Below are 25,426 nucleotides of genomic sequence, written 5' to 3'. Positions count from 1 at the left end.
TACTGCCTCGAACTACCAATCCCGTGAGGCCCCGCGCAGGGAGCCGGCGGCGCGCCGGGCTGTGACGCGCGCGGGGACGGGGCGGGGAGCCCGAGGAGGCGGAGGCAGAGGCAGAGGAAGCCGGAAGTGGGTCGTACCCGGGTTGGTCCGGGCGTTGCGGGTTTGGGGCCTGGGATAGCTCGGCCCCAGGCAGCTGAAGAGCCCGAGACGGAACAGAGCGGCGCCATCCCGGCTCTGAGGCCTGCTGACTGGTGAGAAACAGCGGTCGGTGTGGAGAGGGTCCTATCTGGGCAGAGGTCGCGACCCAGAGCGCCGGTCCAGGATCCCGGGTTCCCGATTCCCCGCGGCCCAGCCTGGTCCTTCTCCCCTCGGTGCCCTCTGGCCAAGACCCTGGGTCCGGGTCTCTCTCCCACCAGTAGCCCACACCTCCGCTCCCCAACCCCCACCCGGGTCTGCCCAGTTCCCAGCCGGCCCCTAGCGCTCTCCGAGTCCTCATCCCGCACCTCCATTCCAGGGGCCCCGTCCCCGCCCCCTGAATCCTTGCAGCCCTCCTGTCCCCTCGGGCCCAGGTCCTACCCCTCAGCCTCCGCTGTCTGCCCCGGCAGCTGTTTTTCCCCCACTTGCCTTCTCCCTGAAACAGGGAGGCTCTGCGTGCCCCGCGGAGGTCGGCGGCGACCAGCAGTGACCGCGGAGCGACGGCGGGCGGCCCCTGGGCATGTACGCCCCCGGAGGCGCCGGACTGCCCGGCGGGCGCCGGCGGAGGAGCCCGGGAGGCAGCGCTCTGCCCAAGCAGCCGGAGCGTAGCCTGGCCTCGGCCCTGCCGGGCGCCCTTTCCATCACGGCTCTGTGCACTGCCCTCGCGGAGCCTGCCTGGCTACACATCCACGGTGGTACCTGTTCCCGCCAGGAGCTGGGGGTCTCCGACGTGCTGGGCTATGTGCACCCAGACCTGCTGAAAGGTAAGGGCGCTGCGCGCTGGCCGTCTTCTTCCTGGGCGATCGGGGCTCTTCCGCGGGGTGGGGAGCAGAAGAATGTGGTGCGGCCTGAAGCTGAGACAGCCAGGGGCAGGACTTGGTTAAAGGGAACAGCCCCCCATTCCTGCCAGTTCATTCCCACTGGATGGCTCTATTTGGGGTCCCGCCCCTCATTAATTAAGATGTTATTCAGCCAAGCACCTACTCTTCCCGCCATGCTAATCCGGACTGCTGCTATTTTAGGATTCTGCCGGAGGAAGGGCGCTGCCTATGGAGAAAAGATAAGGTGCTCGGCATTACAATTAGCTGGCCCCTTCTAAAGAGCCTGTGGGATGTAGGAAGGTTTCTTTGGGGAAGCTGATCGATGGAGAATAAGGAACTTTTAATACAGCTGGATTTTAAAAGCTGTTTTTGAGTTCTGCAGTAGTTGGGTTTTTATTAGAGGAAAGGGAATTCTGTTATTTTCAATAATCAGGAGTCAGTTCCAGCCTCAGTAAAGCAGTTAGAATTTGGCTCTTGGAACCATACACGTGTGCCTGACTGAGGCGAGGCTGCCGTGCTCATCATGCTTCCCAGCAGGTGGGCAGAAGAAGGGGGAAAGGGACTGGTCTCCTCACCGGACACAGGGGTGGCCACGACCGAGGGGTGCCTGTCCCAGGGAGGCCGTAGCTGCTCCTGCCCAGCCCTGTGTGCAGCAGTGAGGGTACAGGCTGTGCGGTGGGAGCGCAGGACTGCACTGCCTGGCTTTTACCTGGAAACTGGTCAGTGGACCCCACACGGCCCTTAGTAACAGCACAGCCCGTCACCCCATGGTCTTTTGAACCATTCTTGTAGGTCTTTATTATTCCTCCCTGTGCCACTCCCTGGCTGTAATGCCTTCCGGATGTTTGCTGCCCCATGTCTCAGAATCCCCTCCTGTTAGATATCTTCGTGTTGCTTCTTTAAGGACTCGTGCACTGGGATTTGGTGAAAAGCTCAAGTTCTCCTCTGGGCCTTGGATTACACACCACTTCTGAAGGGCCAGGCTGAAAAGCTCTATTCCTGTGGCCTAATGTTGTCTTTCTCCAAGAGTTCTCTGACTGTTTTGCATTTCTCTTGGGTTTTTAAGGATTTAGGATGATTTTTGTAGAGAACAGGATGGGGGCTTCTGGTTTGTTTTCAGGTTCCTCCGTGATGGTAGCTTTCTCTGGGTTTGCTTGTTAAGACAGAAGTTATACACACGATGAAGGCCTTGTGACATGCAGCTTTTTCTCTGGCGTGTGTCTGATGGCAGAAATGCCATCAAGCTGGGGCGGAGTCTGGATGGTTGTCCCTCAGCGCATTCTCCTCTCCAGCCCTCTTTGAAGCGCGGATGTCACCTTCCCACCTCTTCATCCAGGTCTTTGCACTGATTCCCTGCTGTTTCAGTGTTTCCAGAACCTGGTGTCGCCTACAAACTGTGAGAGAGTTCCCGATACTTCTCCCTTTCAGGTCATTTTTAGGGAGGCCATGTGATGGAGGGAAAGGCAGTCTGATCCCAGGTCCTTATGTCAGAGATCCCGGAAGCTGTGTCTCAGAGAAGTGAAGTGGTCTCTCCAGGGCTACACGGCTGGGGGTGGCAGAGCTGTCTGCTTCTCGTCTCTTGACTCACTATAAAATGTTGCTGTCGCCTTTGTTTTTTATCCTTTGTTTTACTTTAGCTGACATAGGAATGATTTCGGGATTATTCCATCTTGGTGTGCGTCTTTGCCAAAGGCATGTAAGAAACCAGTTCTTGCTGCAGGCTCTCCTTCGTTCGCATCCGTTTACCCTTCGTAAGGAACTACTCGGGCCAGGCTTTGTCTTTCGGACAGCATGTTGCCTTACCTGTACATTACGTTTGCCCATGAGTTTAGGGGACAGTCCCAGCCTGCTGTCTGTAGCCATGTCCTTGGCCACTGCAAGCCAGAAACACTTGGTGTCCATCCGTAAGAGTGTTGGCATGGTCCCTCATGAGCTGTCATAGCAGGTAGCAAGGAGTCGGGAGGTCCCTTATTGCTTCTTTTCTCTCTTTTGTCTCTCTATCTGTGGTTTGTTGGTACCCAGTGAGCTGTCCTGGGTGATTATGCTGATCCTCAGAGCCTAAGAGATGTCCTGGCAGGGAAGCCAGGTCTGGTCCCTGTAGATGCTTCCAGAGGGAGGACAGACCCTATCAGGTCTCTTCAGGTGACAGGGAGTCCTGTTTCTCGGGCCCCTGCCTGGGGGCGAGGCATTGTGCTCAGCACACTCCGTGCCTGGCTTTAGTTTCTCCTAACAACCCCTCATTTGGTAGGTACTGTCGTCACCGCCACTTCATAGCAGTCTCTGGCTCAGGGAGGTCAGGTGACTTGCTCAGAACCACACAGCCCGTCTGTGTGGCGAGGCCTCCACCCTTACCGCCGCCCGGCTTCTTTCTGCTGTCAGAGCAGTCCAAAGCTTACTACTTCGCATTCTACTTGAGTGGTCTCACAAGCCCGGCTAAAGCTGTGCTTCTGACCCCTGTGGCCTCAGTTCTGGCTTAAGTTGGTGATGCTGAGGCAGAACCACTCACCTCCCACTGTCACTCGCAGGGCCAGAGCCCCAAGGCTCAACAGATTGCATCCTGAACCCTCCCTCTCCTCGGGCCTGGGCGGCTAGTGCCCCAAGCGGGGGGCCCAGATCATCGTTCCTCCTGTGCCCCAATCCCCCGCAGCCTCTCAAGTGTGGCCAGCAAAGGACAGCACTGACAGCAGCCTCCAGAAGCAAGAGAATGAGGAAGTTGGGGATTGGGAGTCAGATGAATCATGAGTGACACCAAGCTATGGGAAGGTCAAGGGCCGTCAGGGAGGGTGGCGTGCCTGGGGGCGGTGACTGGTATTGCTGGCACTTCCTGATCCTGGGGGGGCCTGTCCTCTGGCAGCTAGGCAGGACCGGTGGTGTCTGGTGGCGGCCCAGCCAGGCACTAGGGGCCCTGTTGGTATGCTGTGTCCTAGGCCTGCCTGGAGGCGAGTCACCGCGGGGAGAGGCAGTGCAGGTAGGATGGAGGGATGAGTGCTGAGAAGGATGGGCTCACAGGGGCCCTGTGCAGGGGCGGAGGAGAGAGGGGCCAGAAAAGGGAACTGGCCAAAGCCACTTTAATCTTCCTGCCTCTGCCTGTTCAGGTCAGGAGGAGGTGAGAGCAATGAGCAGGTAGATGGAAGAGCCAGGCCTTCAAAACACATCCTGCCCTGTGACTCACCAGTGACCTTGGGCAAAGTCAGTGCCTTGAGATCCTATTACACAGCAGCTGCCTGTTTCCCTGGTGACTGGAGGGGACAGTCGAGCAGTAGCTACCAAAATAAACAGGCCACAGCTGGAGGACCGACTGTACTCTCTGCCTTACCAGAGGGTGGCGGGCTGCACTGCTGGTTTGAATGTAAATGAAGATCCTGCCCCACGCACCACGTCTCCCCGCAAAGAACATAATGCCTCCGTGACACTGGGGGTTCTGTTTCCCTCTAGCAGCCCTCGCAAAGGTGCAGATATTCGTGGCCCTCCCTGCCACGCTGACTTAATGTCAGGGAAAGGGAAAGAGACAGAGACACTGAGCTCCTGGCCCGGGGAGCCTCAGCTGGTTTCTAAGCGAGTCCGGACACTGCCTGTCTGCTGTGTGCTGAGACCTGACGAAAGGCGGCTTGCGCTGTGGGGCAGGCTCCTGGGTGTGTGTTTGCCGCACACCAGGGGAAGTGCACATTGGCTTCCCCACGAAGCCTGAGTGGAGACAAGCAGACAGGTTGAAAGAAAACCGGTGAATTTGGGGTCCTAAGCCCTGTGTCTGTACCGCGTCATCACTCTGGAGAGGCAGAAGTTCAGTCTGGCATTGGTGGGCTCTTGCTCTGGCCCACGCTGGCCGACACGTGTGGCCGAGGAAGTCTCAGCGTAAGGAGGAAGGGCCCGCCAGGGCTGACACTGCTAGGGGCCAGTGTGGAGGGAGGGACAGTGACAGCGCGGGCTGCTGCGCGTCTCTCCCACTGCACCGCAGTCTAGATGGGGCAGGAGGTCCAGCCTTCATTTGACGGAGGAGAGAGTGGAGGCCAAGGGCAGCTAAGTGACTTGCTCAGGTAATGCATGCATAGTCTGTGGTAGGGCTAGGATTTGGTGCCAAGCCCAGTGCCTTTCTGGTGTCCCCATTGCTTCCAAGAGCTGGGTTCTGATGGCTGCAGAAACTTAGACCACACCAGGCAGGTTTTGCCCAGTAATTCCCAGGATGACCACTTTGCATTGCTTAATGGCCCAGACCTGCTTTGCCTAGAAGGGAGTTCGTGCTCCCAGTTCCCTCAGTGAGCTTAGCAGCTGCTGGCTCTGAGGCTGGTGCTGCTTTCCCGTTAACTTTTGACCCTGGATTCAAATGCAACTCGAGAGCATTTGGTGGATTATCTCCATCAGGGGAAGATAAGATGGCTAATCTGGTGGTTGCTGATTCTGAGCACCATGGCGCCTGGGCGCCGCCCAGTGTGGAGTCTGGCTCTGCGCGTGGGACCTGGAGGAAGTCACTTCACTTCCTGTAGCCTCCGGGCCCTCATCCGAGTGCGAGATGGATCCCCAGAGCAAATGAGACCGAACTAAGATAACACTTGATGTGCTGCGTAGGCTATTCCTGAGGGGGACACCTCCGAAGCTTATTATCGTGTGTCACTCCTCTTTATTCTTATAACAAATGTATCAGGAAACACGAGGTACATGGGAGTGTATGTAATAGGCGTGCATTTTAAAGGATGATAATAAAAGGAACACTTCGTACTTACTGCGCAACCTAAGAACTCGCTTTGAAGCCACCAACTGTTATTTTTTTTAGTTAAGATGAGTCATTCAATGAAAACTTGGTTTTTAAGAACCGCGGTTGAAGGCCACTCCGAGTGTAACTTGAGCACAGCCTGTTGCCAGTCCGAGATGGTGCCGCCCTGATTCCCGGCGCCCGCCCGCCTGCCCGCGTGCCTGCAGGTTACTCCGAAGCAGTCAGTGCCTTTGTCCTGCCCCATCCCTGCTTCCTGCCGCGTGGACCCCAAGAAGAAATGTCTCGGAGCTTTTCCCAGTGTTCAGAATCAAGCCAGGAGACAGCCCAGCCAGGTTCCAGGAGCTTTTCCTTCCCCAGGCGTCCTGTCAGCCTTAGGCCGTGCAGGGCTGGACTAGGTGAGGGCTGGGCCGGCTGGCTGGCAGAGCCAACGCACAGGCAGGCCACATGGCAGTAGGTGATCACCAGGCTGGATGCTTAGGCCCAAAACAGATGGTCAGCTGACAGGAGAGTGACAGATAGCTGTGAGGACAGCTTAGTGGGTGACCTGAAGCCAGATTGCAGCGTGAGTCTGGTGTGGGCTCAGCCACCATCTGGTGAATTCTGAGCCTGACGGAGGGAAAACGAGCTGTCACCAAGGCCCAGGGGCGGCTGGTATCTCTGTGGTTCTGTGGTGTGAAGGAGGCCTGCGCCCGAGACCCCACGATGCAATGTCTGGCGGTGTGAGTCTGCTTCATGGGGTGCAGGTCCCCACCTCACGTGCTTGGATTTTTCTTCTCAGTTCGCCTTCCTCTAGGCCCAGGAGCAGTGTTTCTTGGAGTGTGAGGCTTGGGCTATCCACATAGAAATTACCTGGCTGCTTGTTAAAATCCAGATGCCTCCAGAATCTCGGGGGCCTGGGAACGTGCTTTCGGCCAGCACCCCAGTGACTGTGACATGCCCTGAGAGAGAGGACCTCTCGGCCTGAGGTCCAGACTCAGGGAAGGAGCCTGTAGTCTAAGTCCTGCCAGCCCTTTCCAGATTTTTCCCAGCTCCTCGGTGACCGATGACCTAAATGAAAGCAGAGCTTGCCAGTGGCTGGGGTGGAGGAGGAAGAGGAAGCTAAGGCCCATTTCCTACTTTTTATTAAAGCCTGCAGCGGCTGCTTTTTGAGCCAGCCTTTGTTTTGTCTGTGTGTTTCTGGGAGCTGTGGCAGTTTGCACGGATATCACAGGGGTCCGACAGTGTTGTTCTCTAGACAAAATAAAAAACAAACAAGGTGGGTGGTCTTACGATCCTAGAAGGACATCTAGGTTGCTCTGTGTGTCTGGTATGCAGTTGTCATCATGGGCTCTCCCTGCCCCAGGACCCCGGGGACTCTGAATGTTGGGTCTCCTGTTTCAGCATCTTCCTTCTCCTTGCTTCACTCCCTCATTTTGGTGGACTGTGCACCCCTCAATGGCTTTGCCCTCATTTTAGATGGTATTTGGTGGATCATTTCTGAGTCTCTCACCCTTTTGTGCTGTAAATCTAGAGGTTCCTTAGCCTTCCCACTTATGGCTTACACTTCAGCTTATCTAGTCTGTTGAGTCAGTTCTAAGCAGCTCTGAGTCCCTTTCCAGTGTCCAGAGTTGTCTGGCCGGCCCCTCTCCTCTTTGTGTGGGTTTAAATGGTGGTGTTTTAGTAGCGTCCGGGGAGTGAACAAAAATAAACAGGAAAGGCCAGTCCACCATCTTTCCTCATTTATTTAGTACTCTCTCGTAAGGACCCATTTCTCCAAATGGCTTCATCATCTTTTTCAACAGAAAGGGGATGAGTGAGTTTCTGGATAGACAGTCGACATTGACCAGCCTCTGGCCTTGCCTCTTGGGCCGCCTCCACTCAGAAGTCGGTGGGTTCTTCCTGCAGCCCAGAGTGTGCTTTAGCAGAATGGTCTGATGTGTGGGGTTACTTGTCGGGGCCTTTAATACCGGTTAGAAGAGCGGCAAGTACAACGAAGTGGACGCCTGCACTTAGACTGGGTTTGTTGGAAGGGAAGAGCTGAGTGCGGGAGCAATGACCAGGGTTCCTGTCTGCCGATTTGGGTGCTGGGCCTCCTCCTTGTGGCCAGCTGTGAGCAGGAGCTACGACTGCTCCCCTGGCTCCCCAGGACTGTGCTGATGGGGGACATACCCCGCCCGCTGGGACTTCCTGCTCCAGGGAGTTGCTTGGGACCCTGAAGATCCGGTTCTCCCCCGCAGATTTCTGCATGAACCCCCAGACGGTGCTGCTCCTCCGGGTCATCGCCGCCTTCTGCTTCCTGGGCATCCTGTGCAGTCTCTCTGCCTTCCTTCTGGATGTCTTTGGGCCCAAGCATCCAGCCCTGAAGATCACCCGTCGCTATGCCTTCGCCCACATTCTCACAGGCAAGCAGGGCCTCTCCCGGTGGGGGAGGGACTGCCAGGGGCGGGCACCCAGTCTGGAGTTCCACTGGGGTTCCTCTGAGCAGACACCAGTCCGCGCGCTCCTTTCCTCTCACTGTTCCCGGAGCTCTGGGCATGGTAGCAGCTTGCTTCTCATTTGCATGGACGAGGTCCGACAGTTAAGTTCGTGAACTCATCCTAGAAAAAGTGCTACACACCTCATTGCTGAGTATCCCTATGGTCACCTTTGAAGTACTCCCCAGGGGAAGCTATGCACCGAGGCCAGTACCTAGTCCACCCTTCAAAGCAATTTTGGAACTCTTTCTCTGGACTGGCCATCAGAGCTGTCGTTGTATTACCGTTGATGTCCTGAATATCATCAAAATGTCTTCCTTTCAACATTTCCTTTATCTTCGGGTAAAGAAAGAAGTCACTGGGGGCCAGATCAGGTGAGTAGGGAGGGTGTTCCAATACAGTTATTTGTTTACTGGCTAAAAAGTCCCTCACAGACAGTGCTGTGTGAGCTGGTGCATTGTCGTGATGCACGAGCCATGAATTGTTGGCGAAAAGTTCAGGTCGTCTAACTTTCAGGCAGCCCTTTCAGCACTTCCAAATAGTAAACTTGGTTAACTGTCCAGTTGGTACAAATTCATAATGAATAATCCCTCTGATATCAAAAAAGGTTAGCAACAGTGTTGCAGCAAGTTCTTGAACTTAACTGTCAGACCTCGGGGCGTCAGGGGATGGGGTGGGGGAGGGGGGTAGTGAGGTTGGAATTCCACAAGGCATCTCACTGCTCTCCAGGAATTGGATTCAAAGCTCAGCCGGTCTCCTGGGCCTGGAACTAGCAAGGAAGGACCCAGTGTCTGTGTGTCTCCCTGGAGTGCATGGTCTTACCAGGTTCTTCCCCGCTTTCCGCCACTTTCCCCGCAGATACCGTGTTTCCCCTAAAATAAGACCTAGCCGGACAATCAGCTCTAGTGCGTCTTTTGGAGCAAAGATTAATAAGGCCCAGTCTAAAATATTTTACTATAACATAAGACCCGGTCTTATGATATGATTTGATGATATGATATGATATGATATGATACTGGGTCTTATATTAATTTTGGCTCCAAAAGACGCATTACAGCTGATTGTCCTGTTCAGGGAAACGGGGTCGCCTTCTCTGCTTGGACGTGCTCCTCCCATCCCCCGCCCCTCCCTCCTGACTGGGATTGGATCTGTGTGGCACTGACTCCAGCTCCCAAACTCTTCAGGCTCCCACTGACTCCTGGCAGCCCTCGTACCCCGATTCCAGATTCTTCAGATGGAGAGACCCACTGGCCCAGATGGGGTCCGGCATCTGTCCCCAGCTCCAGCCTGAGAAGCCCACAGCCTAGAATGCTGCCCCTTGTAGGGCTGGCCAGACAGGTCCTCTGCCGGTGAGCTTTGGGTAGAGAGGTTGCAGAGTGCCTGCTAACCCCCTTTCTGTCCCCCAGTCCTGCAGTGTGCCACCGTCATCGGCTTTTCCTACTGGGCTTCCGAGCTCATCCTAGCGCAGCAGCAGCAACATAAGAAGTACCATGGGTCCCAGGTGTACGTCACGTTTGCCGTTAGCTTCTACCTGGTGGCGGGAGCTGGTGGAGCCTCCATCCTGGCCACCGCAGCCAACCTCCTGCGCCACTACCCCACGGAGGAGGAGGAGCAGGCGCTCGAGCTGCTCTCTGAGATGGAGGAGACCGAGCCCTACCCCGCCGAGTACGAGGTCATCAACCAGTTCCAGCCGCCCCCAGCCTACACGCCCTGATGCCAGCGGGCTTTCCTCCACAACCCCGCCCCCAGCCACAGCACTTCCCGCCCCCTGGGGCGGGCGCCTTCCCAGCAGGCTGGCGGGTAGGACTGACAGTTTTTACGGAGCCCCCCCAGGAGGGCCTCTGCCTTTTGGCCGTTCTTGTGTAGCCCTGCTCCGGAAACCTGGGGTTCACAGGTTTCATATCGTGCACTGTTTCCCCTCTTGCCACCTTCCAGTCCCTGAGGTCATTAGTCATTACCAACCAGGGGTGGTCATACAAGTTTTCTCCCTTCATGGGCCATATCTTTGAGACCGGAACTTTCCTTGGGGAGCTGCTGACCGTGGACAGTCCCAGGTAGAAGAAGTGTCAACAGGGCCCAAGGGAAAGGGGACTCTGCCCTGCAGCCTTCATGGTCAGCATTTGTCCCGCAGCTGCGGCCCGGGGCCGACCCTGTGCCCCATCCTTCTCAGAGTGCCCAGTACCAGGCCACCCGCTCCGCGGGCGTCTCTGCACTTCAGCCTTCGGACTTCCCATCCCCTGTGTTCTGCTTTGACGGAGACAAGCAGAGCGGCTGTTCTCCCTGCCCTGCCCTGCCCTTGGTGGCTGGAGCCTGGGCAAGGAGAGCAGCAGCGGGCGTGGGCCCGGCCTCGGGGTGCCCAGAAAGGATCAACATGAAGGGCTGAATCTCCCCAGCCCCCTCACCTTTTAAAATGTGGGTGGTTTTAAAAGGAAAACACAAAACCAAGCCACGGCAACAATAATCTCTTTTTAAACTAGTGACAAGACTTGTCCTTTTTCTTATATTTATCCCATTCTTTTGGGCTCTGCAGTGTTTTGGGCCACGGCTCCTTCCAGCACATGGTAACTGCTCCCTGACTGTCCCCCAGCAGAATGCAGCCCTCTTCCCTCTCCCCTCCCACGGCCTCCCTGTGGAACCCAGAGCCCCAGCAGCAGGGGGCTGAGGACTGTGGCCTGGCTGGCCGGCCAGCGTGGTACTTCTCAGGACTGTGGCTGAGATGGAACCTGGCTTCCGTGTGGGGACGGGCCAGAGCAGGGCAGGAACCCACAGCCTCCACTCTGGAACCACAACCGGCGGGCCTGATGCGTGAGACCTGGCTGTGTCCTGCAGGCTGTGTGTCCCCTAGACTGTGACTTGGGGCAACGCTTGCTGCATGCCCCCTCCCCTTCTTGAATGTATTCTGGTCTTGCGTGTGCTACTGGCTCTTTCTGGCCCAGCCATCACTCTGGCTTCCCCGTTTGCCACACATGGCCTGACTGAATTTTCTGCCATGAGATCGGGGCATAAAGTGGGAGAAGCTCGAGACCGTGAGTGTGGATCCAGACAGCCAGGCTTCGTTGGAATCAGTGTCCAGTGCCGAGCTAACAAACACATGGACCCCAATCTCCTCCTACGGACGGCAGAGCAAGCGTGGAGAATGGGTACCACTGTTGAACTCTGCAGGAAGGCATTAGCATGACTTGTCCTGCGGCCGGGCAGCCTGGGGTTGTCTGGACACACACCTGTGGGTGGTGCCAACCATATCCACACCTGTGGGGACAGCTGCCTGGAGCTCACTGATGCCCACGTGTGTCCCATGGCAGCTCTCACACTTCCAGACTTCTCTCAGGCAGCGTGTGATACCCGACAAAGCCAAGGGACTATGTTGTCTTGTCTTTCTGTCACGTCTGAGTTTGTCTTGGGCAGATTTCCAGGGTGAGGGCAGCTCTTGCTGACCACGGGTGTCTGAGAGGCAGACCAGGCATTGGACACGCATGCTAAAGTGACCAGTCATCTCACGAGGACCCAGACATGACCCTGTGGATTGTTCCTCCTGATTTGGAACCCACTTTTAATTTGATTAGCTTCCCACATCCCTGGCCTTTCTCTTTCCCCCTGCCATCCTGACACTGATAGTTTGTCATATAAATTTCCCTGGTGGTTTTGTTTTTTCTAGGAAAAAATAAATAAAAAGCAAAACAAAAACCACAAATACGAATGTAAACACAAGTGGCTCCTTGTTGTTTTTCAGTTGCAGTTTCCTTGAGTTGGTTTGTTTCCTTCCTCTTAGAGAAGCAGGAGAAACTGATGAAGTGTATAATTTAAAAAGCCACAGGGGAGTGCACGAGTCTATTCCACGAGAGACACTTCCACTTGGATGCACCTGTGACCATGACACCTCCCATGGCCAGGCCTCCCGCCCAAGTGCTGGGCTTCAATTCTGTCCCCTCGGTTTCCCCGGTGAGCTGCAAAAGAGAACACCAGCTCTTGTGTGGGGAGAAATAGACCCCAGGACTGGGACCTGCCAAAGAAACTGCACTTCCTTCTGAAATGGTGGGGAGCGGTTACTCCTTTCCGGGTAGAAGCATTTGAGTGCCAACAGTCTCGCTGGAACTTGTGGAAGAGCCTTCAGTGTCAATCCCTCGCATGGCTCCCTCCATTCATTCGTTCATTGATTCCCTCATTCCTACAATCAGCTGACACGCTGGGCCCCAATGTGCGTCATGGTAAAAAGCTTAGGGCTCCCTTTGAGGAGCAGCCTGTCTGGGTGGTGGCTTTTTATGCCTGGGAAGAGCACATGTCTTTCTTGGGAACTGGCAACGTATTCTGTCTCATTGCATTTCAGAAGTTTATAAGGGCACCTGTGTACTGAGGCACGGTGAAAGGAACGTGACGTCCCCCAGGCCCCTGTCTCCAAGAGCTTTATACTCTCAGGAGACTGACTTGTCCCCAGAAAGGCAGAGTGACGTAAGTGATCTAGAGGACAGCTGCAACAGGGCTGTGCTAAGAGGGACACTGGTTCTGACCAGAGTGAGTACGACAGGTTTCATAGAGGCTGCTGGAGCCTGGCTTAATGTGAGAGAGTACTTCGAGCTGGGCTGGGGGCAGCTCCTGCTGAGGGACAAGCAAGAGCAGGGGCACAACTGGTGGCCAGGATGTGGCGAGAGCAGAGGTTAGAAAGGTGAGGGGCCCATGAAGGCCAGATACTGTGGGGGAGCCCAGGAAGGGTTCTGAAAACGGGGGGGTCCAGGTTTTTCTTAATGACTGGCGACAGTGGGAGGAAGGGTTGGCCTGCTGTGAGTGGAAGGGTGAGGGCATGGGAAGTGGGCCTGCGTGGGAGATGGTGTGGAGCTCTGGAACCTGGCTGAAGGGGAAGAGGACGGCAGTCACAGTACGCCCAGGGCTGGGTGGCTCCGCAGGGGTTGAAATGGGGAATGCAGGAGCCCCAGTCCCTGCCAACCAATCATGAGATCGTAGGCGGAGCTGGTGGTGCAGGCTAAGGGGCTTGGCATGAGAAGATGCAGGGTGTGAAAGGGCAGCAGAGAACCTGCAGGAATAGAAGAGGAATATTTCCACCTGGGGGGAGAACAGCTTTATTATGGTAACTAGTCTTTAGCTGACATCTCCCCCACTCTCAACCACTAAATTAATGAGTCACAAGGTTCTGTGGGGAGACCTAAAGGAACTAATAAACTTTATGGCCCTTGTCTTCAAATAGCCTAGAATCTTCCGCCCCTGCCTCTTTTGTGGGAGTGGGATGCTAATGGAAGCTGGGAGGTACATGGGAGAAAACGTCACCTCTTTAAGTGGAACCCCCGAAGGGAAGGCACTGTGTTAGGGACACGAAAATTAAGATGTCAGTTCCTCACTGTAAGCTTTGGAGAAAAATGCTTGGCTTTGTTGCTGGGGCCAGGGGGGAAAGATTTCCTCGTTTCCTCGGGAAAGATTTCACTGGTGTCTTAGAGCTGCAGGATTTGTGTTGTCCTCGTCTGCCCTCTCAGCTGAGGGGAGAAACAGCACAGTGGATGGTGAGGGGCTTCATGAGATGTTCAAAGAGAGACGAGGCCCCACAGCCCAACTGGTTGTCTCAAAAATTTCGTAATGAGAGAACTTTCCAAGAGGTATCGGGTTCCATCTTGTTTAAGGGCTGTAGGCTCTGTGAGAATGGGGCCCCCAGGCGCAGGGCCTGCAGGCAGCCCTGTTTGGAGCTTCCTGTCCTCCTGTCTCTGCAGCCAAAATGGTAGCAAGCCCTTGTGAAGAACCTTCTCTTCATGGTGAGGTCTGGCTAAACCCTGTTGTCCAGATTCCTAGTGCTATTGGTGGACAGTTTCCTTCTGGAATAATCTTGAGTGGTGCATGGGTTTTGTTTTTCGTTTTTTGGGTTTTTTTGTTGTTGTTTTTCCCAAGTCAAGTTGTCCTTCAATCTTATTTGTGGAGGGTTCTGTTCAGCTTCAAGTTGTTGTCCTTTCAGTCTTAGTTGTGGAGGGTGCAGCTCAGCTCCAGGTCCAGTCGCTGTTGCTAGTTGCAGGCAGCGCACCATTCCTTGCGGGAGTCGAACCGGCAACCTTATGGTTCAGAGGATGCGCTCCAACCAACTGAGTCATCCAGGAGCTCAGCGGCAGCTCAGCTCAAGGTGCCGTGTTCAATCTTAGTTGCAGGGTGTGGGGCCCACCATCCCTTGCGGGAGTCGAGGAATTGAACTGGCAACCTTGTGGTTGAGAGCCCACTTGCCCATGTGGGAATCGAACCGGCAGTCTTTGGAGTTAGGGGCATGGAGCTCTAACCACCTGAGCCACCGGGCCAGCCCGGGTTTTGTTTTAATAAGGGGGAGGGTGTCCCTTATTTATCCTTTCCCACCTGTGTTCTAGTAGAGTGTGGTTGTGTGTCCTAATGCACTGTATTAATTTCCTCGGACTGCCATCACGTAGGATGACTTGGGATGCTGTAAATAGCAGACACATATGTCCCCATCATCCCGAGGTCTACGAGTGAGACATGAGGGGGTTGGCAGGGATGGTTTCTCCTCAGGGGTCGCTCTCCTCGACTTGTAGATGGCCATCTTCTGTCTCTGTGCCAGCTGGATTTCCCTCTCTGCTTTCCTGTGTCCTCCCCTCCTCTTCAAAGGACACCAGGCCTATTGGATTCGGACCCACCCCGATGAACTCATTGAACCTTAGGTACTTCCTTAAAGACCACAGATCCAACTAGAGGCATGTTCTCGACTTGTAGGTGTTATAAAGTCATGGAATTTGGGTGACACAACAACTCAGTGCACAATAGCTATATACTAATCCCCAGTTCCGGACAGACGCACAGGGAGGGATGGGACAGCTGCTGGAGGAATGAAGCTGCGGCCAGATTCAAAATTGAACAAGCTTGTAGCAGTGACGTTTCCAACAGCGGGTTCTGATAATGGCAGCTTGCTTGCATCCAGGCTGTCCCGGGGATTTCTCATTCTTCTATCTGATGTCAGGTTGTTAAAGACAATCACAGTGTTCCCTGATCTGCAATTGCCTCACGAGAACGTCGAGTCCCCCATCACTCTGCACCAGCCACATGGATTGGCTCCCTCTCGAATCCTCTACTCACATTCTTGCCTTGGGGATCACCTTTCTCCAGTCCGGACTCCCCCGGCGTTTGCCACTTTGCTGAATCAGGGACCTGCATACAGAGGGTCTCAAAACGCCTTTGGATCTAAAATGAGAACAATCAGTGTCCTTTTCGAAGTCGAGGGTTTTCATAAGCTGGGTCTATCCTTTACACTGTCTCCAAATTCGGGAGGGCCTGGGTTCTTCGTGTCAGGAGTGGGCAGAAAAGTCTTAGGGAGACAAGAGAAAATGCCTTCTTGCCGCTTTACATTTGGACAGTTGTCAAGTGTGACCTGGATGACCCTGAGCAGCCATTTCACATCCCTAAGCCTCTGTGTTGGCATCACTATAATGGGGACATTTCTTGTAGACTCACTGGGACAATAACTATTCATTCCCGGAGGTCGGGTCTTCCTCAGCTGACACATGCCTGGAAGTAACAACAAGAAACACCACCACCACCACCGAAACACAACGGTACTTTCAGAGCCAGAACCATGTTCAGCGTGGGCAGGCCTGTCCCTCCTCTTGCACACGTCCCTGAGGGGCTGGCGGTTCCTGGGGGAGCTCCAGACCTCAGTTCCCCCGGTGACTCATGGTGATGCCGCTGACTGGACGTCCCTGCTTGTCCCACCCAGTATGAAGCGGACTTCACATTGCACCTCACTGAGGCGTGCAGGATGCGGGCCCTGCAGCAAGGCACACTGGGAGGCCTAAAGAAGTCCACGCTGCAAACCCTCCCGGGTGGGAACATCTCCCGCATCTGCACCTTCACGGTCCTCCACCCGGCCTTCTCCAGAGCACAACAGGTCCTGGACGAGCTGCTTCCTAGGTGAGCACCCGCCCTGCCGACGGCACAGGGCTGTCTCCGCCCACTGTAGCTGTGTGACATGCAAGTGTCACCCCATCTCTCTTAGCCTCAGTTTCCTCCTCTGAAAAAGGCGGCGGTACAGGGGAAATATCTTAGGGTGCTCGTGGGGACCACCGTAGGGACAACACATGGCCCCTCTAGGGATCCGTACGCAGAGCCTGGTTCAAGTCCTGCATTGGGTGTGTCCCAGCTCCTCCTGCGTCCTGGCCCTAATATAACCCTACGGAGGGTGGGCGCAGGGAACTGGTCATGGCTGGGGCTCTTTCTCATGGACTTTGGCTGTCTCCCTTCCAGGGCAATGAGATCAACATGGACATAAAAAAGAAGGTGAGCAGCTGTGGTACTTCCTGCGGGATAGGGGAGGGGAGTGGGAATCACAGACACCCCTGGGGAAATGATCCTGGCTCCATTCCCTGCATCCCACCTTTCATGGGAGACTTTGATGACAGAGAACTGGGAGACCCCTCTGGTTGGCAGCAGTGGGGAGTGGGATGGCATCAAAGATAACTTCCTGGAGTAGGTGCTGTTGGTTCCCAGCTCTGAGCACAGGTAGGGCCTGGAAGGAATTAGGGGGAGGGAGGGTTCCCATGTGTGCACAGACCCAGGGCCGGTCGGCCCCCCGCCCCACTCCTCACCCACCACAAAGACCCTCCAGCACTCCCACGCAGGCCTGGCGGGAATCCTGTCCTTTCCTCTGGCCCCAGGAAAACAAAGTCATGGAGGAGCTCGTGCTGCTGGAGGAAGCTGCCCAGAAGTACAAACTGGAGCCTGGCGAGCAATTTGGGGCCTGGTTCTGGGACATGGAGAGGCTCAGTGAGCACGAGAGGTGACGCCGGCAGGAGCTGGCCCAGGGCAGGGGCGCACTCTCCCTGCTGGCCAGTCCAGAGAACCTGTGTCCATGGTTCCCGGGCAGCCCCAGACCTTATAGCATGGACACCCCTGGGGGACCCGACACTGGGAGCGTCATCTGAGGTGAGGCTTCAGGGAGCCTCACAGGTGCCACTCTGTCCTGTAGTTACATCCTGTCCTGCCAGCTGGAGCCCGGTCCTAGGTGGCCAGCAGAACACGCCAGGCCAGGAACATCAGGCACAAGTGAGTGTCCAGGGCAGTGCGACCTCATCACCACCAGTGGGGACACAGCAGGCCCTCAGGGGCACTGGGCCAGCTCCTTCTGCTCTAGTTGAAGGAGAATATTGGGAGGCTTTTCCTGGTGTCCCCAGAGAACCAAGAGTGAGAGGACACCCCTTTTCGCCCCTTCCCTCAGTGCTCTTCCCCAAGGCCTGTTTGTCTACGGGAGGGACAATGTTTATTCGTTATAAATAGTAAAGGCCAGGTTCAGCATCATTATATTGAAGTCCTGTTTCTATTACAGCCTGGTCTGCTTCTTCCACTTCCCCTGCGCATGTCAATGAGGTACAGACTCTCGCATTCCTCACTGAACTGAGAAAGCGTGCAGTGTCATCAGCTTACTGTGTGCAGGAGAAGGGGGAAGGGCCTGCCCCCTCCCTGGCTACTGAAGGACACCCCCGAGTCCCCTTTCCTCATGGCACAGGTTCATTCCGGTGTCGTAAACCTGGGCCAGGAGCACACACACCCCTTACAACCCCTGGGACTTAGAGGTCGAAAGTTCTTGCACAGGCATAAGCTACTACTGAAACTGGGTGTCTTTAAAAATGGCACTTCTGAGGGCGGATCAGTGTCTCAGTTGGTTAGAGCGTGGGCTCTGGGCAACGGGGCTGCCAGTTCGATTCCCACATGGAACAGCAAGCTGCACCCTCCACAACTACAATGAAGTCAATGAGCTGCCACTCAGCTCCCGGATGGCTCAGTTGGTTGGAGTGCGTCCTCTCAACCACAAAGTTGCCAGTTCAACTCCTGCACGGGATGGTGGGCTGCGACCCCAGCAACTAACAACAGCAACTGGACCTGGAGCTGAGCTTCGCCCTCGACAAATAAGATTGGAAGGACAGCAACTTGGAAAAGTCCTGGAAATACACACTGTTCCCCAATAAACTTCTGTTCCCCTTCCCCAATAAAATCTTTAAAAAATTAAAAAAAAATTTTTTTTAAATGGCACTTCTCAGGGGTCTCTTACACTGACCGCCTCAGAGGCGCGCTGTAAGAAGCAACAACCTGTCCTCTTCCTTTCAGCCATCGGCCCGGCAGCCCCAAAGCAGCCACTATGTGTGAGTGCATCTCTGTCCATGGGGACCAGGCTGGTGTCCAGATGGGTGACGCCTGCTGGGAGCGCTACGCCTGGAACACAACATCCAGCCCAAGGGTCAGATGCCAAGTGACAAGACCACTGGAAGAGGAGATGTCTCATTGTCAGCTTCCTCAGTGACCCAGGCGCCAACAGGCACGTCTCGCTGAACCCACGTCACTGATGAAGTTCACACTGGCACCTACCGCCAGCTCTTCCATCCCGAGCAGCTCATTACACGCAAGGAAGATGCTGCCAGTAAGGAGGCCCAGGGGCGCTACACCTGGCAAGGAAACCACTGACCTTGTCTTGGACCGAATTTGGACACTGGCCGACCAGTGCACAGGGCTTCAGGATTCCTGGCTTTCATCAGCTTTGCTGGAGGGACGGGTTCTGAGCTCACCTCCATTTGTCCTGCCCCTCGGGTTTCCACAGCTATGGTTGAGCCCTACAACTCCGCCCTCAGCACCCACAGCACCCCAGAGCAGCGTGATTGTGCCTTGATGGTCCACAATGACTCCATCATCTACGACATCTGCTGTAGACACCTCAATGTGAAGCGCCCAACTGTACTCACCCGAACAGACTGACGGGTCACATCGTGTCCTCCATCACTGCTGCCCTCAGATTTGATGCAGCCCTTAGTGTGGACCTGACCGAATTCCAGACCAGCCTGACACCCTGTCCCTGCATCCTCTGGCCACGTATGCCCCTGTCATCTCTGCTGAGAAAGCTACCAGGACCAGCTTTCTGCAGCAGAGATCGCCAGTGCGTGCTTTGAGCCAGCCAACCAGATGGGGAAATGGGGCTCTCGCCACGGGAATACATGACCTGTCGCCTGCACGGTGGTGACATGGTCCCCAAAGACGTGGATGCTGCCATTGCCACGATCAAGACCACGCGTACAATCCAGTGTGTGGACAGGTGTCCCACCCCTTCGAAGTTGGCGTTAACTTCCAGCCTCCTGCTTGGCACGTGCTGGAGACCGGGCCGAAGCACAGTGAGCTGTGTGCACACTGAGCAGCACCACAGCTGCTGCTGAGGCCTGGGCGCGCCTGGACCCCGAGTCTGACTGGCTCGTGGGTGAGGGCATGGAGGACAGAGAGGTTTCTGAGGCCCGAAAAGACAAGGCTGCCCTTTAGAAGGACGATGAGGAGGGTGGTGTGGAGCCTGTGGAAGGAGGCGGTGAGGAAGGAGGAGAGGGATACTGAGGTTAAATGTCCCCAAGATGCTGCTTGTACCGGGAAGCTTATTCTGTGCTAAACAGTGAAAACCGTGGTCTGATCAGTTCGTTTGCATGTAGCAGTGTGTTTTCTCATATACGATTACTAGCCTATCCATTAAAACACGACGCTTTGTTAGAGAACCAAGCTGTCCATTTCTCTGCTGGATTTAAATAAAGTATTCCCTGTCTTAAAAAAACAATTCATTAAAATTAAAAACCAAAATACCCCTTGTCAGGGCCCCTCCCCGCCCCAGGACAGTGGCTGCCTTGCTGCGATTTGGAGAAAGAGGAAACATTTTCTGCTCCTCCTGTCGAGGTTTCTTTTGAACAAATATTTGGAACTTGTAGTTTTCTAGTTCAGTCTTGGAAGGGCATCAGCCTAAGTGAGGAAAACCAAGTAAAGGGATCAAATGTTGGATGTGGAGAAGACAAGGCCACAGGAAGGTCATGTGCAAATGGGCTCAGGGCAGGCAGGACTGTCCATCCTCAGGCCACTTTAGTGCATAAATCCTCTGGGGCTTCCGTGTTCACCCTTTAGTGACATTGGAAACCTCCTGGGATCCTGGCCCATGACCCTCCAATTCCTTCTGCAGGTTTCTTCTCCTGGGGAAAGATGTGTGATGCAGCTTCCAGGGCTACAGCTGGGCCTCATTCCATGAACGTTTATGCTCCGTGTGAACGCCAGTGTCCAGCCTCCCAGCCCTTCCTTACACAATCCTGTTCAAGGCACAAATTCCCCCAGAGGCCCCCAGCCTCTCCATTAGCTACATCGTGGCCACTCCTCCCCAGCTGGGACCTCGTAGATCAGGGATGGGTTCTCAGTGGCCAGGACAGGGGTCCACATCCTTGGCCAAGGGAAACCTCCATGCTCTTCCAGGCTGACCAAGGTGCCCTCTGGGCCATGTGGTTCTGAGGTCCATGGTCTTGGACAATCACCAGTTCATACACTGAGTCATCTTGTTACTGACTTGTCCTGAAGGGGCAGCTTGTAAGCCTCCTGGGACAGTTGTGCTCTTTTCCAGTCTTCTGCTGTGGTCATGTCAAGGGGGGGCAGTATGAACCTTTCCTGTTGGGAGCTTTACAGACGAGGCATGAAAGGGGAGAGTGTAGGGAGGTCCAGCAGGGGAAGCCACCAAACTCACGACCCATGGGCATGCACGGACACAGGCTTACCTATTAAAACAATGTACTGAAATTCTTCCCATCTGGGTGGAAAACACACATTGCTTTCAGCTCACCCTGAGAACCCATCCCATGATCAAGAGCCAGTGGGTTAGCACCTGGCATTTTAAACATTTTGCCCTGGAAACACAATGTAAGATGACTACGATGAATGGCCTTGCAGTTCTGAGTTATCCCCCTCCATTCGATGGCTGCAAGTGTCACTCGGACACACAGCAGGCTGGCTCTGCCTGGGAGTTTCTGTGCAGCCGAGGCTGCCTATAAATCCTGATTCCTGACAACCGAGGCCCTTCTTGACATGGCGCAGCCCTCCAGGAACAAGATTTGATAAATGAAAGACGGGTAAGAGTAAACCTCCAAACAGAAGGACACGTGCCAGATTTCATGGCTGATCAGGGCCAGAGGGGAGGTGAGGGTGCCCGAAAGGTTTCCACTGAAGACAGGAAGCTCCTGAGTGCTGACCCTGCAACATCTATATATGTAGCAATATTTGATGTAGTCAAGGGGGAAAACTCTGTACCGACAGTCACCGTGAAGAGATGCATGTTCGTAGTGGGTTGCATATCACTCACGCTGGTTTTTTTACATTTATGTAGATGTAACTGACGTGTAAAACATACAGAAACACTCAAATTTATTCCCAACTGATTATGAAAAACACAACAATCCAATCCATGCTTTAGGAGCTCATCACACTTCAGAGCTGGTACTTAAACTACCTTCTTCCATCTTCCACTTCATATTCCCTTTGTTCTCAGCGAGCACCTCAGCTGGTGGTGCTTTTTGCCTGGTGGGATGACCCTGACCTTCACTCCTGAAAGGTTGGACCATCAGTAGTCCCGCCTGGATGTGTTCCTTGTTTTCCATGGACTTCATCACAGGGCGGGGTGATGCTAAGTCCTGAGGAGTGTCCTGTGATCCTGACCTCCACTGCACAGCTGTCCTATGTCCCCTTGGCAGTCAGAATCACTTACCCAGCCAGTATAGCGTCTCTCTTCTTTGCCTAATGATTCAGAAGCACGAGGGGCCCCTAAGTGGCTGGGTGGCAATCTTAATTTCCAGTCCAGTGAAATCAATGTGTTTCTTGGTGGATGCTCTACTCTCTGTGGAATGAAGACCCCTGACCATGAGGTCACATGCCCATGAAGCATAAATGATGGATCACTGGGGTTAAGAGGGTCAATGGTGGAGCCACACACAGGTCCACTCATGATTGACGGACTTGTGAATCCTGGCTATGGGGACATCAGGACACTGATTTAGGGCCAAAGCAGCCTCCTGCGGAACTGCCCCCTCCCTGCGAGGTATCCCCACCTGGTGGCGCTTCACCTCAGATGTCACAGCCCATTCTTCAGTCCTATCAAGTCAGCTGCTTCAGGAGGAAGGGGAACAGGGGAAGACCAGTAAGTTGGTGAGCATGGGCCCACCGCCACACTGTATTTCTGCGCGGCAAGTCCTTTGATGAGTGGAACACCGTAGTAGTGGATAAAGGACTCTGTGAGTCTCCAGATGGTAGTTACCAGAAACACTGCGTGAAGGGAACGCAATTCTCTATCCAGAGTAGGTGTCTAAGCCAATAAAAACAAAAACACTGCCCCTTCCATGGGAGAGGATGTCCCATATAATCATACAATCACCTGACATGGGGCAGCTGCCTGATCACCCTAGGGACAGTGTCACATCAGGGACCCTGTTTTTGTCAGCGCTCCTGGCAGATTTGGCACTCAGCAGTGACCGTGTGTGTGTGTGTGTGTGTGTGTGTGTGTGTGTGTGTGTGTGTGGAGGGGAGGGCAAACTGGATGAGCGGAAGCCATAATGCTGAGCCCATGCATCACCCCCACATCTGCCATTACGGCCCCTTATATCCACTGGATTATTAAAGTCCTCATCTGCTGAGGTCACTCTTTGGTGAGCATTCTCATGGGTCTCAAATAGATTCATATTTATTGCCTATTCATGAAGCCTGGGCATGTGCTTCTTCCCTACATCTCCTTGTCACCAATTTTCCTATTAAATCTTTCCAAGCTCTTGACCATCCAACCAAATCATGCATCCATGAATTAATATAGACCCATATCTCTGGCCATTTATCTTGCAAGCACGATCAACAACCAGGTGCATTACTCAAAGTTCTACCCACTGGGAAAATTTCCCTTTGACTCTCTTTTTCAATGATGTCTCATGACCACCTAGAATCTTGGCTTTTGTAAATATTTGATTAGGAATATTCAGTGGTGTTCCTTTGTATATCTCTATTGCCACATTGTACCGTGGACTATCAATGTCTTCTTTAACACTGGAAATAGAATTGTTAGGGCCTTTAAATTTATTCATATTGGGAAACTAATTCCAGAAACCCCAGAACCATTTGAAAAAACCCATCTTTAAAATTCTGTTCTTGGCTGGCCCGGTGGCTCAGGTGGTTGGAGCTCTGTGCTCCTAATGCCGAAGGCTGCAGGTTCAATTCCCACATGGGCCAGCGAGCTGCACCCTCCACAATTAGAATGAAGTCAATGAGCTGCTGCTCAGCTCCTAGGTGGCCAGATGGCTCAGTTGGTTGGAGTGCAGGCTCTCAACCACAAGGTTGCCGGTTCGACTCCTCGACTCCTACAAGGAATGGTGGACTGTGCCCCCTAATACTAAAATTGAACACAGCACCTTGAGCTGAGCTGCCACTGAGCTCCCAGATGGCTCAGTTGGTTGGAGTGTGTCCTCTCAACCACAAGGTTGACAGTTTGACTCTCGCAAGGGATGGTGGGCTGCACCCCCTGCAACTGACAATGGCAACTGGATCTGGAGCTGAGCTGTGCCCTCCACAACTAAGATTGAAAGAACAATAACTGACTTGGAAAAAGTCCTGGAAGTACACACTGTTCCCCAATAAAGTCCTGTTCCCCTTCCACAAAACAAACAAACAAACAAAAAGATTCTGTTCCTCTAGAACCATCCTACTTACCAAAATCTGTATCAGTCAGTGGTCTCCAGAGAAAAAGAACGTATATATTTATAACATGAACATATGCATATATATACATATATGCATGCATGTATGCATATGTGTATGTACACACAGAGAGAGACACACATGAATGGATTTAATTCTTGAAATTTTCTTGTTGTTGTGGGGTGTAAAGTCTAGAGAGCAGAGTCTAGAGAGCAGAACCGCAGATTAGAAATTCAACGGGATTTTTTACTGAATCTGAAGCACGATTTCTTCTTCACTAGTAACCTTTATTTTTTCCTCTTAAATGTTTCAACTGAGACTCACTCACGTTTTCAAGGGTGATACCTTCTAAAGTCAACTGATTGCAGATGTGTTTGATTCAGTAACTAGGTACTATAACCTAGCCAAATTGACCCATAAGATGAACCATCACAAGTGATAGGAGTGAGTTCTTTATGTATTCTGAATATTAGACCCTTATCAGATATATGATTTGCAAATATTTCCTCCCAATTCCATATGTTGTCTTTTCACTCTCCTGATAATGTCTTTTGATGCAAAAAGTATATCATGTTTATGAAGTCTTAATAGATTAAGTCTCATGAATTGATCATTTCTTGCTTGAGCTTTGGATGTTATATCTAAGACTCCATTACCAAATCCAAGACCACAATATTTACCCCTTTGTTTTCTTTTAAGAAATTTTTTATAGTTCTAACTCTTAAATTTAGGTTACCTCCATTGTGAGTTAGGTTTTGTATACGGTGTGAGGTAAGGATTCAAATTCAGTCTTTTGCATGTGAATATCCAGTCTTCCTAGCACCAATTTTTGAAGACAGTGTTTCTTCCACATGCAATGGTCTTGACAACCTTGTTGAAACTCATGTGACTCTCAATCTATTCCATTGATCTCAATATGTCTATCTTTATGCCAATAAAATGAACTGCTTCATTACTGTTGCTTTGTAGTAAGATTTAAAATCAGAAAGTGCATGTCTTCCCATTTCCCCTTTTCAACATTATGGTGGCTAGTTGGAATTTCTTGCAATTTGGTATGAATTTTTGGATTAGCTTTTCCATCTGCAGCAAAATTTGTTGGGATTTTATAGTGATTATATCTAAAGGATAGAGTACGTTAAGGAATATTGTGATCTTACCTTATTAAATCTTTCAATCCCTAAACTTGGAGTGTCCTTTCATTTATTTATGGCCTCTTTTTAGTATCTCTCAGAAATATTCTGTAGTTTGTAGAGTGTGAGTCTAGCACCTCCTGGTTAAATACATTTTTAAGTATTTATTTTTGATGCTCTTGCAAATGGAATTGTTTTTCTCAGATTACTCATTAATATAGAATTATAGCAATTGTTCATATCTATGTATTGAATGACAATTGATATTTGAGTGTTGGTCTTATATCCTATAACTTTGCTGAATTCATTTATTAGCTCTAACAATTTCTTTTGGCTTCTATTTTTGAATTACTTAATCATTTGTATATATAAAATCAGGTTATTGCCAAATAGAAATAGTTTTACATTACCTAGTGTAATATTGAGGGGTTTTATCATCTACATTTATAAGGGATATTTACCTGCGGTTTTCTTTGCTTGTGAAGTTTTTGTCTGTTCTCCTATCAGGGTTATGCTGGACTCTTAGAATGAGATAGAAAGTATTTCTTCCTCATCTATTTTTTTGGGGAGTGGTGGTGGTGGAGAGTTTGGGTTTAACTCTTCTTTAAATACTTTGTAGAATTCACC

The 25,426-nt window shown here is 52.8% G+C and overlaps 2 protein-coding genes and 1 pseudogene across 5 annotated transcripts; all 3 read left to right on the top strand.

Moving 5' to 3' along the window:
- Positions 1–100: 100 nt before the first annotated feature.
- Positions 101–11,885, top strand: TMEM127 (transmembrane protein 127). 3 transcript variants are annotated; one of them, XR_012496476.1, is made up of 4 exons: positions 101–251; positions 641–959; positions 7,941–8,551; positions 9,584–11,885. XR_012496476.1 is itself a non-coding variant. In XM_019725878.2 (4 exons), exons 2-4 carry the CDS (start codon positions 716–718, stop codon positions 9,889–9,891), a joined length of 717 nt encoding a protein of 238 aa, XP_019581437.1. In that variant the 5' UTR covers positions 101–251; positions 641–715; the 3' UTR covers positions 9,892–11,885. The 3 variants fall into 3 exon arrangements, 2 of the variants coding, with proteins under 2 accessions (XP_019581437.1, XP_019581438.2); XM_019725878.2 differs by having other exon boundaries at positions 7,941–8,105; XM_019725879.2 differs by lacking the exons at positions 101–251; positions 641–959 and adding an exon at positions 3,851–3,984 and having other exon boundaries at positions 7,941–8,105.
- A 4,056-nt stretch (positions 11,886–15,941) lies between these two features.
- Positions 15,942–17,867, top strand: LOC109444547 (ral-GDS-related protein). Of its 2 annotated transcripts, XM_074332530.1 has the most exons (5): positions 15,942–16,076; positions 16,410–16,442; positions 16,820–16,941; positions 17,131–17,207; positions 17,488–17,867. In XM_074332530.1, the coding sequence occupies exons 2-5, from the start codon at positions 16,425–16,427 to the stop codon at positions 17,730–17,732; spliced, it is 462 nt and encodes a 153-aa protein (XP_074188631.1). In that variant the 5' UTR covers positions 15,942–16,076; positions 16,410–16,424; the 3' UTR covers positions 17,733–17,867. The 2 variants fall into 2 exon arrangements, with proteins under 2 accessions (XP_074188631.1, XP_074188632.1); XM_074332531.1 differs by lacking the exon at positions 17,488–17,867 and having other exon boundaries at positions 17,131–17,369.
- Positions 17,868–18,164: 297 nt separating this feature from the next.
- Positions 18,165–19,658, top strand: LOC141571599 (tubulin alpha-1A chain-like; annotated as a pseudogene).
- The last annotated feature ends 5,768 nt before the right edge of the window (positions 19,659–25,426 follow it).

This window comes from Rhinolophus sinicus, linkage group LG05 (assembly GCF_036562045.2).
Source record: "Rhinolophus sinicus isolate RSC01 linkage group LG05, ASM3656204v1, whole genome shotgun sequence".
NCBI classification, from domain to species: Eukaryota; Metazoa; Chordata; class Mammalia; order Chiroptera; family Rhinolophidae; genus Rhinolophus; species Rhinolophus sinicus.
The sequence above is the reverse complement of the archived record's forward strand: the minus strand, read 5'-3'. Positions and strand labels throughout refer to the sequence as shown.